This window comes from Canis lupus, chromosome 3 (genome assembly GCF_003254725.2).
Source record: "Canis lupus dingo isolate Sandy chromosome 3, ASM325472v2, whole genome shotgun sequence".
In the NCBI taxonomy this organism is placed as follows: domain Eukaryota; kingdom Metazoa; phylum Chordata; class Mammalia; order Carnivora; family Canidae; genus Canis; species Canis lupus.
In genome coordinates this window covers 56824023-56840144 of record NC_064245.1, presented here as the reverse complement: position 1 = coordinate 56840144, position 16122 = coordinate 56824023, and the positions used below count along the sequence as shown (strand labels likewise).

The window sequence follows — 16122 nt, the reverse complement described above, 5'->3', positions numbered from 1 at the left end:
AGTGACTTGGACAGAGACACAGCAGAGGTGTCTTTAATGTTGAGAAAAAGAAGTTTTGAGCATTATCTCTCCCAGTGGAATTGTTTTCGTGTCCACCCGGAAATTGATTTTTATGCGTGTGATATCTTTCAAATGACCTATAATATAATCAGAGGATGCCAGAGCTACAGGCTCCCTGCAGGCCCAACTTGCACTCTGCACATCGAGGCCAAGCTCCACAGAGGAACCCCCAGTGCTGGGGCAGATGGGGTGCCTGGCCCCAGACTGTCGCCCATTCCCATCACCTCCACCCTGGGTGCTATCACATTCTGTTACCGAGTGAAGGTGCCAGCTGGGGGTCCGGGTGCCCTGCAGAGGAGACCATGGTGATGTGGGGCTTCTCAGCAGCAGACGGCATGCTCTCTCTGGTTTTCTCAAACTGATTGGGACTTTAGAGCAGGGCTCTGGCTCTCCCCTGAGGCCTGTGCAGCTCTCCTGTCCCCGGCACCCCTTCTTTCTATTACAGAGAGCAGGAAAGCAGACACTCCTCTTCTAGGGGCCATGGGAAAGGCGCCGTTCCCAGATGCTGCGATGCGTGCCCTCTGCGGCCGGCTCGGATGACTAGAATGGGCCTGTTGTTCTCACAGACCAGGCCTGGGCCAGGCAGGGAGGACACCTCGGGCATTGAATCTGAGAGTATCGGTTTCTCCGTCCCCGCCTGCCAGTACACCTGTGCAGAAGGGCCCAGGCCCAGGGCAGGGGGCTCAGCTCAGACCCTCCTGCCTGCCCCCCCCCCCCGCCCCCGGCACACCCCAAGTGCTTTACCTGGAGCCCACAGGCCTGGGATGGTCAGATTTGTCCCTGAGTCATTTTAAGGGGAGGAGCCTATGTTGGGTGAGAGGGATTTGGGTGCCTTTCTCAGTGAGGGAAACTGTGCTTGTTTCGGGGCACAGCTGCTACTCATACTCAGGACAGGACCCAGGAACCCAGGCAGGGAAGCTGGAACTGGTCACCCCCTCCAGGCCCAGTCTCAGCTATCTGTGTGGCCACAGAGGGACAGATGTGTTTTCTGGGTGCAATCTGACATCTTTTTTTTTTTTAAGATTTTATTTATTTATGATAGACATAGAGAAAGAGAGAGAGAGAGGCAGAGACACAGGCAGAGGGAGAAGCAGGTTCCATGCCCGGAGCTGGACGTGGGACTTGATCCCAGGACTCCAGGATCGTGCCCTGGGCCAAAGGCAGGCTAAACCACTGAGCAACCCAGGGATCCCCAGACTGACATCTTTTTAAAATTCCTATCTTGAGGTTTATTTATGAGACAGAGTCCCATATTCACCGTATGCGGTGACTATATGTGGAAAAAGGAAGAAATAAATGACTTCAATAAAATAGAAGTTTAATGACAGAAATTTAATTCCCTCTCACATAAAGATAAATCCGTAGTCTAGGCTGTTCAGCTCCCCCCAGTGTCAGGGCCTAGATAGATGTTCCTCTAGGTTTGCTTTGCCATCTTCAGCACGGCTCCTACTATGTAGCCACACAGAGCTGCTGGAGATCCAGCCATCGTATCCACATTCCTGCCAGCAGAAAGGAGGGAGGAGAGAGGAGGGTCTTCATGCCTTCCTTTAAGGACATCTCCAGAATTCTCACATTGTACTGGGGCTATATTGACTAGAACTTAATTCCGAGGCCACAACTTATATGAGAGAGTCTGGAAAGGTAGTCTTTTTTTTTTTAATATTTTATTTATTTATTCATGAGAGACACAGAGAGAGAGAGAGGCAGAGACACAGGCAGAGGGAGAAGCAGGCTCCATGTGGGGAGCCTGATGTGGGACTCGATCCCAGGTCTCCAGGGTCACACCCTGGGCTGAAGGTGGCACTAAACCACTGAGCCACCCGGGCTGCCCGGGAAAGGTAGCCTTTATAGGAGGTGGCCATTCACCCAGATAAGTCAGGGGTTCGTTTACCAAGTCAGGAGGGAACAATTGGGGCACAATTACCGATCTCTCTCACCTCCCATTGGATAGGTGATATACAGCGTGTTTATAACACAGAGACATCATATTATCAAGGCTTATTTTAGAAGCACCGACTGATAAAAAAAGGAGTAAAGATTAGACGTCAGCCAGTCAAAATCAATCAATCAGTCAATCAGCCAGTCCATGTCCTCCAGCCAGTCCATGTCCTCATTTTCCAAATTAAGAAACCTAGGCCCAGAGAGGTCAATCCAAAAAGCTGAGCTCACACAGCAAGTTCGTGGCATCTAATTTCCAGCTCATGTTCAGTGGGAGTGTGTTTGGTTTTCCCTGCTTCTTGAGAAAAAAAAGTTTCATTCTGGAGGGGAGGAGGTGGGGGCACCAAGTATGAAATTCCATCCGTCCTTGGGTCTCTGAGCTGCAGGCCCCGGACAGGATGGTGACAGGGCCCGCTGGCCTTGGGCTGCTCGCCCTGGGTCGTGGCAGCTGAGGACTCTGCACCCGCTGGCTGGAGCGTGCCCGCTGGCGCTGCCCCCATGTGTGCCAGTGGTCCTGTCCCTGTCTGCCCCGGGTGAGCTCCCGCGTCTCACTCAGCATGCTTTCATTTCAGGGCGTGGGCGTGCGCTGCCAGGATGGGCGCTGCCAGCAGGCGGGACTTCTCCTTCACAGCAATGCTGATGCTCAGCTGGCTCAGCCTGACCTGCTTCCCCGGGGCCGCATCCACAGGTGAGTCACCCAGAGCCGTGGGACTTCATGCCTCTGTGGGAAGGTGCTCACCCCCCACCCTGAAGCAAGGCTGCTGGGGGGCAGAGAAGGAGCCGCAGGGGACTGGGCTCCAGCTGGCCCTGCTAACCTCCCATCCCAGGTCAGTCTCCTGAGCTTCCATCATCATCCACAGAACCAAGGGGCTGGACCAGATGCGGGGGTTCCACACTCAGGGTCCACGGGAGCCAGGCACGCGAAGCAGACCTGTGTGGCTGGCCAGGCAGGGCCCGGGGTCCCCCAACCAGTTCAGGCTCCTCTAGGAGGACGCCCACTTCTCCATTCTGGCCATGTGCTGTCATGTGTGAAGGTGGTGCCCCATTGCGGGATCTCATGAGTTTTTAAGAGAAGCCAGAAATCTAGATTTTTATGTAAAATTCCCTTCCTCTGAAGTGTTGACAGCCAGTTCAAATGTTACAAACTGCTCTGGGGGTTGGGGGGCCCAAAGAAAAAACACATATCTGGGAGCCAGCTTGCCACCTCCAGGCTTCCCCCTCACTCTGCAGTCATAGAGTCTGGGAACATTCGAGCACCTTGTCAGCTGTGATGCTCTATGCAAGGTCTGGTTTTCTGATCTCCATGTCAACTTTTTCTTGGAATGATTTTGAATTAACAAGTAGAAGCTCATGGCAAGTTTGCGGGGTTGATAGAAAACAACCGTCAGATAAACCAGACTTGGGGTAGATGGTGAGAGGTGGGGGACCATGTGTCAGTTTTGAGCAGAGGGTTAGCAATGATACCATCACTCTTGATGCTCTGGTTTTTTAAATGCTGTTATTATTAGTCGAGCTGGATGCTTTTCTACAATGAGAATAAAGGAAGGTACGTTCTATTTTGTTTTTCTCAACCCATGGAGGACAGGAAGTTATCTCTAATTATCACGAGTGGAATTCCTTCTGTGTGATTCTCCGTGGAATCATGCAGGTCTGGAGGGGATGGGCAGGTGGGCAGTGTTTTTAAAGTCTCCATGAGATAACTGATAGCATTGCCTGAATTCAGTCATTTATTCTTCTTTCATGTATTCACCTAGTGGACACCGAGGGGCATCAGCTCTAGGCCAGGAATGGGGTTCAGGTATCATAGGATGACCTCGCTCGGGGCCCTGGGGAGGCCTAGCCAGGCGTCTCCACATCCTGGGCATCTCTTTTCTGTCTGGGTGTAAACCACTGGAGCCCCAGCCCGTGCTTCTCCCTGACAGCTTTCCATTTGCGCCCCCAGTGGGCTGGGCTTGCATTCACTCCCTATCCTGCTTCCTGCCTCTGCGGCCCCTCCTGGGAAGGGTGGTTGCCCTGAAGATATTCCAGCCAAGGCTCTGACCGTTTCCAGCTGCTGACTGGTTCATGTACATGAAAACCCGCTGAAACTGACCTTTCCTGACTGCAAATATCCAGCTCTGATGAAGGGGCCGGGCTGTGACCACTGAGCCCCTGCTCCGGGGCCGATGCTGCTGGTGCTCTGGGACACGTTCTCTTGATGACAGCGGAGCCTGTGGGGTCAGCCTGCCACTTCCAAATCAAGAAATGAAGCCTGACTCAGGGCTAGTTCTTGGAAAGTGAAGGGGCATTCCAGCTTGTCTTAGGAGATGTGGGTGGCAAGACCGTAGGGCTTGATCCCAGGAAGTTGAGAGGCCTTATCTCCGCATGTTCATGGCTACATGCCTGGACCACTTGGCCCACCAGCACCACGTGTGTTCCCAGCACAGCAGCAGCATCGACTCCTCGGAAATGGATGCTCAGGTCCAGAACTAGGTGGAGGGTAGCCCAGGGCCTTGGCCTGGCCTCTGCCGGATGCCAGCCAAGCACATGACCCCCCTGAAGACAAACCCAGGGATGGGCCCTGACCCTCAGAAGCCCCTGGGTGGGGTGGAGGCTGCAGAGCCCCAGCCCCCAAGCCCATGGCTGCCACACGCCCAAGCAGGGGACCCCCCACAGCCCGTCCTGGAAGCTCCAGGAAGTCTGCTGATGAGCGAGAATCATAATTCTCAGTGTGTTGCCATTCCTCAGGCCCCTTGGGGTTTCCAACAGCTGAGAGAGCTGCTTTCCAAACAATGTGCCATTCTCTCCTGAGTGAAGGAGGTCCAGAGCCTGAGCGACTGCTGACAGTAGAGCAGATCGGCAGGCACAGGGGGGGAGCCTTGCGGCTGGGGAGGGCCAGTGGGATCACCGAGGGCCCGCCCCATGCTTGGTAGCAGAGAAGGGAATGGCCGGCTGCCGCCTTCAGAGGGACAAAGAATAGGAGATGATGTGGCTCTGGGATCCGTCTCTGGGGCCGTTGAGTGTAGACAAGCCATGCCTCCGTTTCACATCTCTTGAGATATGTAAATATGGGGCAGACACTCATCTCAGAGATAATGGAACAAAAGTGAAGCTACAGGTTGAGCTGCCATGCTGGGAATCATACCGAGTCCCCCGGGGTCCCAGTCCCCCATTTGAACCTCATTCTGTGCACCCACTTTGCTGCAAAGACACGAGCTGTCGGGTGCCCTTCCTTGGAGCCTGAGCTGGGAGCCCATGTCCACCAGCCTGCAGCAGGGCCTTCACCTGCTGCATGAACCCCACCCCGGCCCTCGCCACCCCACCCTAGGGGCTTTCACATCTCCTGGTTCTCAGGCTGACAACTCCTGCGGGACAGAGGACAGGAAGGCAGTGGGACTTGTTCTCTGAGGCACGCCTTCCACTTTTGCTTTGCCCACCACTTCCCCTCTGGATTGTTCCTTGCTGCCAGGAGAGTCTGTCCATATCCCAGGCAGTTCTCTTCCCCCCTCCGTGCGCACAGCACGCTGCTGGACCAGAGCCCGGCCCACCAGATGGAGAGGAGGCTCCTCCTGTTGCTTCCACTGGAGCCAGGGAGAAGTGCCTCCCCGGGACCCACCACGGGGGCCTGAAGTTCAGCTACACGTTCTGACTCACGAGGCCACCACAGGCCGTGAGGCATCAGGTTCCCGTTGGAGGATGTAGGACAGAAACACAAGCCCCTGGAGCAGCATGGGCATGCATTCCTCTGCATGGAATGGTCCTGGTGGCACTCCACGTAGCTTTCCAGAAGCCACTCGTTTGGTTCTTCAGGTGGCGGCTCAGTGGAGGGGAACCGAGGCCGTGGCTGGACAGGTGTGGGGAGTGCCCCACTAGGGAGCCTTGTGCCACGTCAGAGCCCGTCTCTCTCTCTCTCTCTCTCTCTCTCTCTCTCTCCAATTGGACAGTACCATTTGTCTTACAAAACTTATTAGTCTGTAACAATGTATTATTCAATATCGACAACTTTTTTTTCCGAATTACTTTCTTTTTTAAAAAAATTTTTTTAGAAGATTTTTGTTTTTTTATTCGAGGGAAAAAGAGAGAGGCAGAGGGAGAAGCAGAGTCCTCGTGGGGAGCCTGATGCAGCACTCGTTCCCAGGACCCTGGGATCACGCCCCAAGCCAAAGGCAGATGCTCAACCATTGAGCCCCCCACCTACCTGCAAATTACTTTCTTTTAAAAAAGACGATGGCAATCTCTTCCGGCAACTCCACGGACAGGACTTGCAGGGTTTCCGCAGGACAGGCACCCAATTAGAATGGTCACTGCTCTCAGGGGAGCCAAGGGCATGACTGATCCCCCCTAGGGCAGACACAGATTATGCACTGTTCCTCCCAGTTTCGATGCCATCCGCTAGTAAGGGGTCACTCTCGTTTGGAGCAGTGTTGCTCAGTGACGTGTGTGATCTAATACCATCCTCAGGTTTCCAGGCGAACAGAGCCAGATTTAACCCCTAGAGTCAGATCCTCACGTGGAAGGGGACGGGGGCTGTGGTGCCTCTTAGAGCACCTCTTTCCAGAGGCAAGAAAGTCTTGGATTACAGGTACTCCTGGAATGTCTTAGAGAACCATCTGGTCTACCCTTCATTTTGTAAACGGAAAAACTGACCCCAGAGAAAGGCAGTGGCTGGTTCGCAGACCTGCATGGGACTGGACATCAGGGTGTCGTTGTTCTCAAAGGCCTAGTGCTAGGGGAGAGAGGCGGGAGCCGGGAAGACGTGCTCCGTGGCTGTCCTTGTGTGCTGGTGTGGGTGGGTGGACGCAGTGATGCCTCTCTGTCCTTGGCAGCAGCAGCCGAGTGCCCTGACCAGAGCCCTGAGCTGCAGCCCTGGAACCCTGGCCACGACCAGAACAATGATGTGCACATCGGCCAGGGCAGGACCCTGCTGCTCATCTCTTCCGCCACGGTGAACTCCATCCACATCTCAGATGGAGGTAAGCCCGTCTCCCCCCCACCTCTCTCCCTTCCACTGCCTCGGAGCCCAGCAGCTAGTACAGGCCACCGTGGCTCCAGGTGGACAGAACAAAGGCCACCTGCTGCAGGTTCAGGTCAGAGCATCTGCTCGGCAGTGATGCCACCAGCTCTGGGCACTTGGGAGCGGAGGATCAGAGCTCTGATCTTGGCGAAAGGAGCTTTATAGGGGGAAATTTGAGTTGGTGCTCAGAGCACTCTCGCTCGTCAGGCCTTCTGATGCTTGCTCGTCGAAGGCTGAGCACACAGAGACAACTGCAGATGGGCCGGCAGCACTCACACAGCGCGGGGCAGGGAGGAGGGAGAGGGAGCCGCTCGGGAGCACGGCGCTCGAGGCAGTGCTGGAAATGCAGGCGTGCCTTCCTGGCTGCCCGGACGAGGTGGGGGCGCAGCAGGTCTGCCCTCGCCTCTGCTCGAACCTCACCCCAACACGTGTGTTCTTGAACCCCACCCCCTTCCCGTGGCTTTAGGAAAGCTGGTCATTAAAGACCACGAGGAGACGATTGTCCTGCGTACCCGGCACATCCTGATCGATAACGGAGGAGAGCTGCACGCTGGGAGTGCCCTCTGCCCCTACCAGGGCAATTTCAGCATCGTTTTGTATGGAAGGTGGGCAGATAGCTTCTGGGGAGCGGGCCGGGGGGTCAAATGCTACTCTCAGATCTGATGGGAAGGCGGCTTTCCAAAGGGGAGAGGCAGGCACGATGGCAAGGCTTTAGTGCGAGACGGGAATCATCCTTATAGACTGCCAGGTGTAACCACGAGCAAGGCAGCCGTCGGGGATCGGGGTGAGCCGAAGCTAACTAGGTGTATTGTTTCTCATGGCCTGGGTCCACGTGTAAGGCACAGAAGTCCCTGCCAGACTTTCAGCTGCCTTTCAGCCGTGTCATGGCTCGGGAAGCCTCTCGGAATATTTATTTAGCCGGTTATGATGGACAAGATAAAGAAAACCTCCGCACGTTATTTGCCTCTGGCTCTGCTCCCTCTTCGAACTGTCGAGAGTCCTCAGAAGCAGTAGCCAGGAGTGCACGAGGGTCTGCAGCCCATGGCCCGGTGACTCCCCCTCTGATGTGGGCCAGAATGTGAAACACTCAGAGCTGGGAAGGAGTGCCAATGTGTAAACTAGTGATAAGTGGTTCTGCTTGGCCTTTTGGCCTCATTGTGCTCTCGGGCTTAGGAAGGTCTGGTGCGTGAAGCTACTTCTGCTGGCCTGGCGCAGTCCCCATGCATGACCGGTTCTTCGGTGGCTGCAGTGGGGGCAGTGCAGTCCTCTCCGGGTTGGGCATCCAGTGAGGACATGGGCCTGCTGACTTTGGGGAGCTGTTCTCTCTCTTGTAGGGCCGATGAAAGTGTCCAGGCGGATCCTTACTTTGGACTGAAGTACATTGGGGTCGGCCGAGGAGGCACCCTTGAGTTACACGGACAGAAAAAGCTCTCATGGACATTTCTCAACAAGACCCTTCGCCCAGGCGGCATGGAGGAGGGAGGCTATTTTTTTGAGAGGAGCTGGGGTCACCGTGGAGTCATTGTTCATGTCATCGACCCCAAAACAGCGACAGTCATCCATTCTGACCGGTAAGGTCTGCCTTCACTTAGACACATGGCCCTTCATTCCACAGGCACGTACAGAGCCTGTGCCCTGGCCAGATGCTGCTCTGGGTGCTGAGATGGAGCAGCGAGCCAGACAACCTGGAGGAATTATGTCTCTGCCTCCCTGGGCATTTGCCCAACAAAGCTGCATTAATGGGAACAAGCAGACGTGCACACATGTATGCACAACATCATTTCAGCTCGTGATCATTGCCAATTAGAAGAGAAAGTCATAATGAAATGGTGGAGGGCAACTAGGGAAGGCCACTTTGCATTGATTAGTCAGGGTGGGCTGGTGTAAAGAAGCAATATTTGAGCTGAGAATTGCAGGGTGAAGATGCGTCAGGGATTGGGTGTTCAAGACGGCAAGCAGCAAGTGCAAAGGGCCAGTAGTGAGAGGGGCATGGTGGTGTGGAAACACAGAAGGGCCAGCAGAAAGGTGGAGGTACAGGGCAATGGCAATGTGGTGCAGGGACGGCAGGTTTTTCGGCAAGGGCAGATGCACCTTGCCGGGCACCGTAATGAGGTGGGTTTTATTCTAAGTGGGACGTGAAGCCCCTGGAGGGCTTCAAGAAGTGTCTGATCTGATGGGAAGGACATCCTGGCTGCTGTTTAGGACTGTGTGGAAGGCAAACAAACATCCAGAAAGCAGAGGTGGCGGGGCGGCTTTGGCCGTGGTCTGAGGGCGAGGGGCCGCCGGCCAGGACGTAGGCAGGGGCTATGGCAGTAGAACGGGATGAACTGGAGAAATACTTACGAGGCACAGATGGCAAGGCTTCCCTGGCTTTCCTCGGCTCTGGCGGGAGCTAGCGCTTCCTGCAAGTTCCCGGGTTCCTGTCCTGGCCCTGCAGAGGCTGTCCCCGGGTACTCGGGGGGCAGGACCCACCAGGAAGGGCACAGAAAAAGCTTCCCTTGCCCTCAGGCAAGGAAGCAGACACCCAGCTGCTCTGCTGCTGCTGGATGGGGCGGCGGGGTGTGGGGTCTGCAAGAACGGGGTGCAAGCCGTGGGCGCCCACGGGAAGCGGCAGGGAACCGCCATGACATCGGGGCAGGCTGGGCAAGACTCGGGATATTGGACGATTGTTGGACTTTGTGCAAACCATCATGTGAACCACTTCACCAGCCCTCTGTAACTTATCTTCATGACCCACCCCCCCTCACCTAGTTGATTCTGTTATTATCCATGTCATACAGACAAAAATACCAGGATTTGGGGGAATCCATTTGCTCTGTGTCACAAGGCCAGGAAGTGTCAGAGCTGAGGTTCACACCCAGATCTGCCCACACCCTTCACCCTGTATGTCTTCCTAGTACCTGCCTTGGCCTGGGGCCTCACGATCCTCAGTGCACAGGTAATGTGGGAAGCCAGGATGAGCCTCTTAGACGCAAAGTACGTCCGAGAGTTCTCCCTCTGGACGTGAGAATGGTGCCCTCCCGCGGTGCCGGCCCCTGGGCGCTGCCTCTCCTGGTGAGCTGGCCTTCAGCTGCGTGCCTTATTGAGCTGCATGAGGAGACGTCATCCCGACAGCTGGTGTGCAGGTTCCAGAGACGGGACAGCTGCTCCCTCCAAATCTACTTTGGTTAAAGATGTGTCTGGGTCCTTGAGAACCTGATAGGGGAATGTGTGTGAGGAGACCTCTTAATAAACACGATGCACGCATGAATGCAGATGCAGGCTCCGGTTACCTGAGAAGGTTACCTGGAGGAAAGAGAGCATAGGTCAGCCCTTACGAGGTAATGGCCAAGAAGGATGAGAGAAAGGCCAAGAAGGATGTGTGAAGACATGTGGTGTCATCATAGCTTGGAGTCGTGCTAGTTGGGCAGCAGGTGGCCCTTGGGGACAAGGGGCAGGGGGAATGAGGTTCCTGGGCCCCAGGCATGGCCAGTTTGCACAAGCACTTGCAAACCAGTCTGAGGATCAGGAGCATCAACCCCCGACTCCCAGCACCTACCCAGCCCCTCCCCCCTCCCCCTATACCACCACTGTTTCCCTTTCCCCAAATCTTGGCCATTCACACTGCTTTATTCCCCTAAATCCGCTTTAGAACAGTTCTGCTTGTTAAACCCCAAGACTAATTCTTTCAGAATCTCCATTATAACTGTACTGAATCTTTAGTCCCATGAGGGATAGCTGGGGGTCATTACAAAATTGTGTCTTCTTTATAAAAGCTCGTCATGCGTGGTACAGATATTTGTTTAAAATCATGCTTAGTGGGTATTTTCTGTGTGTGAAAGTGGGTTACCTTTGTTGAGTTTGGGAAGATCGGTTTTTAAACATTTTTTTAAATTTTTATTTATTTATGATAGTCACAGAGAGAGAGAGAGAGAGAGAGGCAGAGACACAGGCAGAGGGAGAAGCAGTCTCCATGCACCGAGAGCCCGACATGGGATTCGATCCCGGGTCTCCAGGATCGCGCCCTGGGCCAAAGGCAGGCGCCAACCCGCTGTGCCACCCAGGGATCCCATGAAGATCGGTTTTTAGTGTCATAAAAGCTATTTTCTTTAAAAATCACAGCCCTTGGGGTCTATGGATGGCAGGCTAGTTGTTGTAACACATGCCTGTGTGCTCAGAACTCCCTTTCTTGGGGCTGCTGTCAGGACTATTAAAACCCACTCTTGGGCAGCCTGGGTAGCTCAGCAGTTTAGTGCCACCTTCAGCCCAGGGCCTGATCTTGAGTCCCGGGATCGAGTCCCACTCAGGCTCCCTGCATGGAGCCTGCTTCTCCCTCTGCCTGTGTCTCTGCCTCTCTCTCTCTCTCCCTCTGTGTCTCTCATGAACAAATAAATAAAATCTTTTAAAAAATAAATAAAAAATAAAGCCCACTCTCTCTAACCCTTTCAGGTTTGACACCTATAGATCCATGAAGGAGAGCGAACGTCTGGTACAGTACTTGAATGCGGTGCCCGAGGGCAGGATCCTCTCGGTGGCCGTGAACGATGAGGGGTCACGGAACCTGGACGACGGGGCCAGAAAGGCCATGACCAAACTGGGCAGCAAGCACTTCCTGCGCCTTGGGTTCAGGTACCACCCACGCCCCACTCCCACCAGGCTCAGGGACCCAGGCTACGCCCCGCAGTCCACCTTAGTGTCTGTTCTTTGCCTGCAGCATGCTGGCCTCAGTGCTGGGCCTGGGGAGTGGCTGGCAGGAAGACCCCCATCTGCAATGGGGGCGTATCTGGGAGCCCAGATTTTCTTACAAAGCGTATTCCACTCTTAAAACACAAAATATCTCTCTTTTCATGAACTCATTCGTTCATTCAGCCACTGACAGAGTATCAGCTGGACATCTGCTGTGTGTGATCAACAGCAAGCTTCATTTCCCCATTCTTGAGCAAAGGGTCCATCGTGTGCCTTAGGGACCGGCAGGCACTTGTTTCAAGATCATATAAGATGTCTCTGCCCGGCCCAGCACCCAGGGAGAAGGCCTTTGATGTGCTCCGCCGTATTTGGTTTGTCTCGGGTTAGCTTCGTGCCTGACTTTGGCGTGCACATGCTTGGCACCAACAGGAAACCGTTTGCCCCACAGTGGCCACACCTTTTATCCTATGAATCAGTTCTCAGCTCAGGTGAAGGTTCAGGTCCTCCATCCTGTGGCTGTTTGAAGATAGCAAGGCCCTTCCCTTCCGTATCCAAGGTCTGGGGCAAGAGCCTCCCTTGGGCTCCCAGCAAAGCCGTTTTACTGGCTGCACAGAGATTCCCCGGTCAAGGCAGGGGGGCGGCGGTGGGGGGGGGGGGCAGCCGGCGGGGAAATGCCTGGGTTCCAGAGTGTGGTCTCTGACAGCCCAGGGGTTGCTCCTTCTGGAAGGACCTGGACAGGGAGCTCAAGCAGTCAGAGATGACAAGGACACCTTGGTATCTCAAGGCTCCTCTGTTAGCAAAAGCTGAGAGGGCTTCCATTTCTTTGTTTTAGAAACCAAAAGACCAGTTTATTGATTTACAGTGAGAGTGAGAACCACCAGGGACTGGCTCCTTAGGGCCTGGGCTGAAGAAGGCAATGACTAAGGGCCCAGGACTCCCCCTCTGATGCAGCCTGCATTTGCAGCTCCTGGGAGGTGTGCCTGCAGGGAAGTGACTCATCCTCTCTGCATGGTTCCTGCATCTGTAAAGTGGAGGGGAGCCGTTGGGAGGGGAGTAGATGTGATAATAAGTAACAAAATATTTGCCAGTGTATCTGACCCAAATTAAGGATTCAATGCATGTTAGCAACTGTTTTCTCCTGAGAACCAACGGCCACTGGAAGGATGGGTGCTTGCCGTATGTTGTCATGGCCATTCCCCTGGGTGCTGGATGGCAGGCAAGAATTACAGTCTTAACCCTCGTCTGTGTAGACACGCTTTGAGGGACAAACTCAAAGCATCTAAAATCAGTAGAAGAACTGAGAGGTGTGGCGGTCTGTGGTTCATTTGCTCAGAAAGCAGTTTCTGAGCAGATATTGGCACAAGGCTCTGGGCCAGACCAGGTGTGCGGAGCTTTCATGGGCAGACAGGGGGAGAGAAGTGATAAGGAGGCCTGAGCAAGCGGGTGGGCTAAAGGCTCGAGGTGCAGAGCTGCAGGTGAGGATGAGGGCAAGCAGGTCCCCTGCGAGAACCTGCAGGTGCAGAGGCCCTGGGATGAGCGTGTGGCCCCGGCCCCTGAAGACTCGGGAGGCACTGGCAGCAGAAGCGTGTGCTCGGCGGGGAAGGGGCCAAGATAAGGCTGCCGAGGTGGGCACAGGAAGGTCTTTCACTCCGTGCCCCGGGACCTTGGGCTTTCATCCAAAGGGCAATGGGAAGCCATTGAAGGATCTTTTTTTTTTTTAACAATAAATTTATTTTTTATTGGTGTTCAATTTACCAACATACAGAATAACACCCAGTGCTCATCCCGTCAAGTGCCCCCCTCAGTGCCCGTCACCCATTCACCCCCACCCCCTGCAATTGAAGGATCTTAAGCGAAGGAGTGACCCAATCAAATCCCTAACTTCAGTCAAGACTTACTTTCCAAAAAGAAATATCAGGACAAAAATAATGAAAGCTCTTGAGTACCGTAATCGATGGCCATCTTATATAAGGGGGGGAGAGGGAGACAGACATGGGGGGACCTTCCTGCCTTATAGTGTGGGCTCCCGCAGAGGAACTCCTCCCCCTGCTTTCCCTCCTCCATTCCCTAGTGTGAGCGAGAGGCCTCTCCTCCCCCTCAAGGCCTGTGCGGGGCCCCCAGGTCGCCCGGCAGGACCCCTCTGGCGTCTCCCTGTGCTTCCCTCCGGAGGAGGCGGGCATCCGGGAAAGAACGTTTCTCTCCTGGAACCCACGTCCTGCTTTCCTAAGGGCATCAGAGCACTTGCTTCAGGACCTCGTGGGGCCTGGTGGGTGGTAGGTGGGCCTGTGGGCTCGTGTGTCTGTGACCCGAACCCCATCTGCTGCCGGAGTGGGGCCGAAGAGGCTCACGGGAGGAGACTCAGCACCTGCAGAGAGAGGCTCCTGTTGTCGGGCAGCAGGGGAGCCGGCCAGCGGGCTGATGGCCCCGAGTGGCGGGGAGGGCTGCTCGCTCGCGGGGCTCCGTCTCAGCCCTGCCTCCCGTGCAGGTTCAGACGCGCGAGGAACTTCACTCTCTGTTGTTGCCTTTTCCAGACACCCTTGGAGTTTCATAACTGTGAAAGGAGATCCCTCTTCTTCGGTGGAAGACCATATTGATTATCACGGTAAGAAATAGTTGGCGAGAGGCTGAATCCCCTCCGCGTCTCCCTGACCAAGAGGCCCTGGTCGTTGTGAGCCGCAGAACATGGTGGAACCACCTCCCAACGCCCCTCTTAATTGGCCGTGTTACCCGAAAGTGGCGAAAAGCCAATCACTAAGATAATATTTACATTTGTGGGGCGCCTGGGTGGCTCAGTCGATTGGGCGTCTGCCTTTGGCTCAGGTCATGGTCCCAGGGACCTGGGATCGAGGCCCACATCGGGCTTCCTGCTTGGCGGGGGGTCTGCTTCTCACTCTCCCTCTGCCACTTGCGTGCCCGCGCTGTCTCTCTCTCTCAAATAAATAAATAAAATCTTAAAAAAAAATTTACATTTGCAAAGAGCTCACAGCTGACTTACTCACCTAACAAGTGACCCAGGACAGATGGGAACTGGGACAGATCCAACAGAGGGAATGTTTCAAGCTAGAAAGTTACTGTGGGTGGGCCTTGACTATCTAGGGGAAGGTACTGCTGGTTCTATATTCCTAGACAGGAATTTAAGGGAGAAATACAGATTTGTCAGCACATTGAAATAAAAACTTTAAAACTGAAACAAAAGAAGGCATGATAGATAGTCTGCTTCCCTAAGTAGAAAGATTGGCCTGAAACATGTTTTGCTTTTGAAGAAATAGCTCAAGATCCCTGTGTCGGGAGCTTACTCGGGCTCAGAATTACACTCTTTGGGATGATGTAAGGGTGGGGGTGTCCAGGTGCTCAAGCCCCTGTTCTCCCAACAGGGCATCGCGGATCTGCAGCAGCCCGGGTGTTCAAAGTGTTCCAGACAGAGCATGGCGAGTATTTCAATGTCTCTTCGTCCAGCGAGTGGGTTCAAGGTGAGGAGTGTTGGATGACCAAGAAAAACCTAAGAGTGGGATAGAAGGCCTGGACTTCCTGTCTTTGCAAAAGAAAGATTTTTCTCTTGCACCAGTAAAACCGCTTGGTTGCTGCAGAGTAAACTAAATTTGCAATGGAAAGCTGTCTCTAATTCATCAGTCCAGAGTGGCCAATAGCCCAGGGGATGTTCTCAGTCTCGGAATATTCTTTGTGCCAAGTGATAGCACCGAACAGGAACGAGTGGGAGCAGGACAGCCCCTCTGGTCGCCCACACATGGAGACTGGGGTGCAGAGCAGCCTCCTCACTGCAGCCCTGGAGAAATGGGCTGATCATGGCTTTTATCTTTATCCTTTCTACAGTATCTGCAGTAAAGAAGAATATATTATCCTATTGCTTTTAAGTGAGAAAGTCAGTAAGAGGTGCTTTTAATGAGAAGCAAGGAGATTTGGCAGACTGCTCTGGTGCATGTCCGGACAAACAGTGTTCACCTCCCGTTGTGTCGAGGGCACTTGGGGGCCACGCTGAATGGGACGTGCCCCCTTGGGCCCTTCCTGCCTAACCCCGCTCTTTGCTTCCTGTCTAGATGTGGAATGGACACAGTGGTTCGACTATGACAAAGTGTCGCACACGAAAGGTGGGGAGAAAATTTCAGACCTCCGGGTAGCTCACCCAGGAAAAATCTGCAATCGCCCCATTGATATACAGGTACCAAACCCAAAACAACCAGAGTTATGAAGACTGTATTTTGAAGTGGAGTCTAGATAACATGCTTTCTTGCCCCTGGAGTGGTGTGCTTCTCACAGCTCTCCCATTTTAGAGGCTCTTATGTGCTCCCGGACTCCTGGCTGGTGAGTTCCCAAGCGAGGACCCCAAATTCTCTCCTGGAGTCTCCCCCCGACTTCCTTTCCCTCCTCCTATACCTGCTGCCCTGGCCATAGCTGACAGTGCCCTGGTGTGGGGATGGTTTGTCTCTCTCAGCCTTCCTTTTCAGTTC

At 54.2% G+C, this 16122-nt stretch overlaps 1 protein-coding gene across 2 annotated transcripts in view; it reads left to right on the top strand.

Annotated features, from left to right (window-relative positions):
- Positions 1-16122, top strand: part of LOC112653385 (cell migration inducing hyaluronidase 1) — a 138678-nt gene that overhangs the window by 76407 nt on the left and 46149 nt on the right. Inside the window, exons 2-9 of one of the 2 annotated variants that reach the window (XM_025437496.3) lie at positions 2571-2686; positions 6807-6950; positions 7458-7596; positions 8326-8562; positions 11420-11599; positions 14188-14258; positions 15031-15126; positions 15712-15833. In XM_025437496.3, coding sequence (XP_025293281.1) covers positions 2593-2686; positions 6807-6950; positions 7458-7596; positions 8326-8562; positions 11420-11599; positions 14188-14258; positions 15031-15126; positions 15712-15833 — 1083 coding nt within the window. In that variant the 5' untranslated portion in view covers positions 2571-2592. Of the gene's footprint in view, positions 1-2570; positions 2687-6803; positions 6951-7457; positions 7597-8325; positions 8563-11419; positions 11600-14187; positions 14259-15030; positions 15127-15711; positions 15834-16122 lie in introns of both variants that reach the window. The other variant, XM_025437495.3, reaches the window with a different exon arrangement.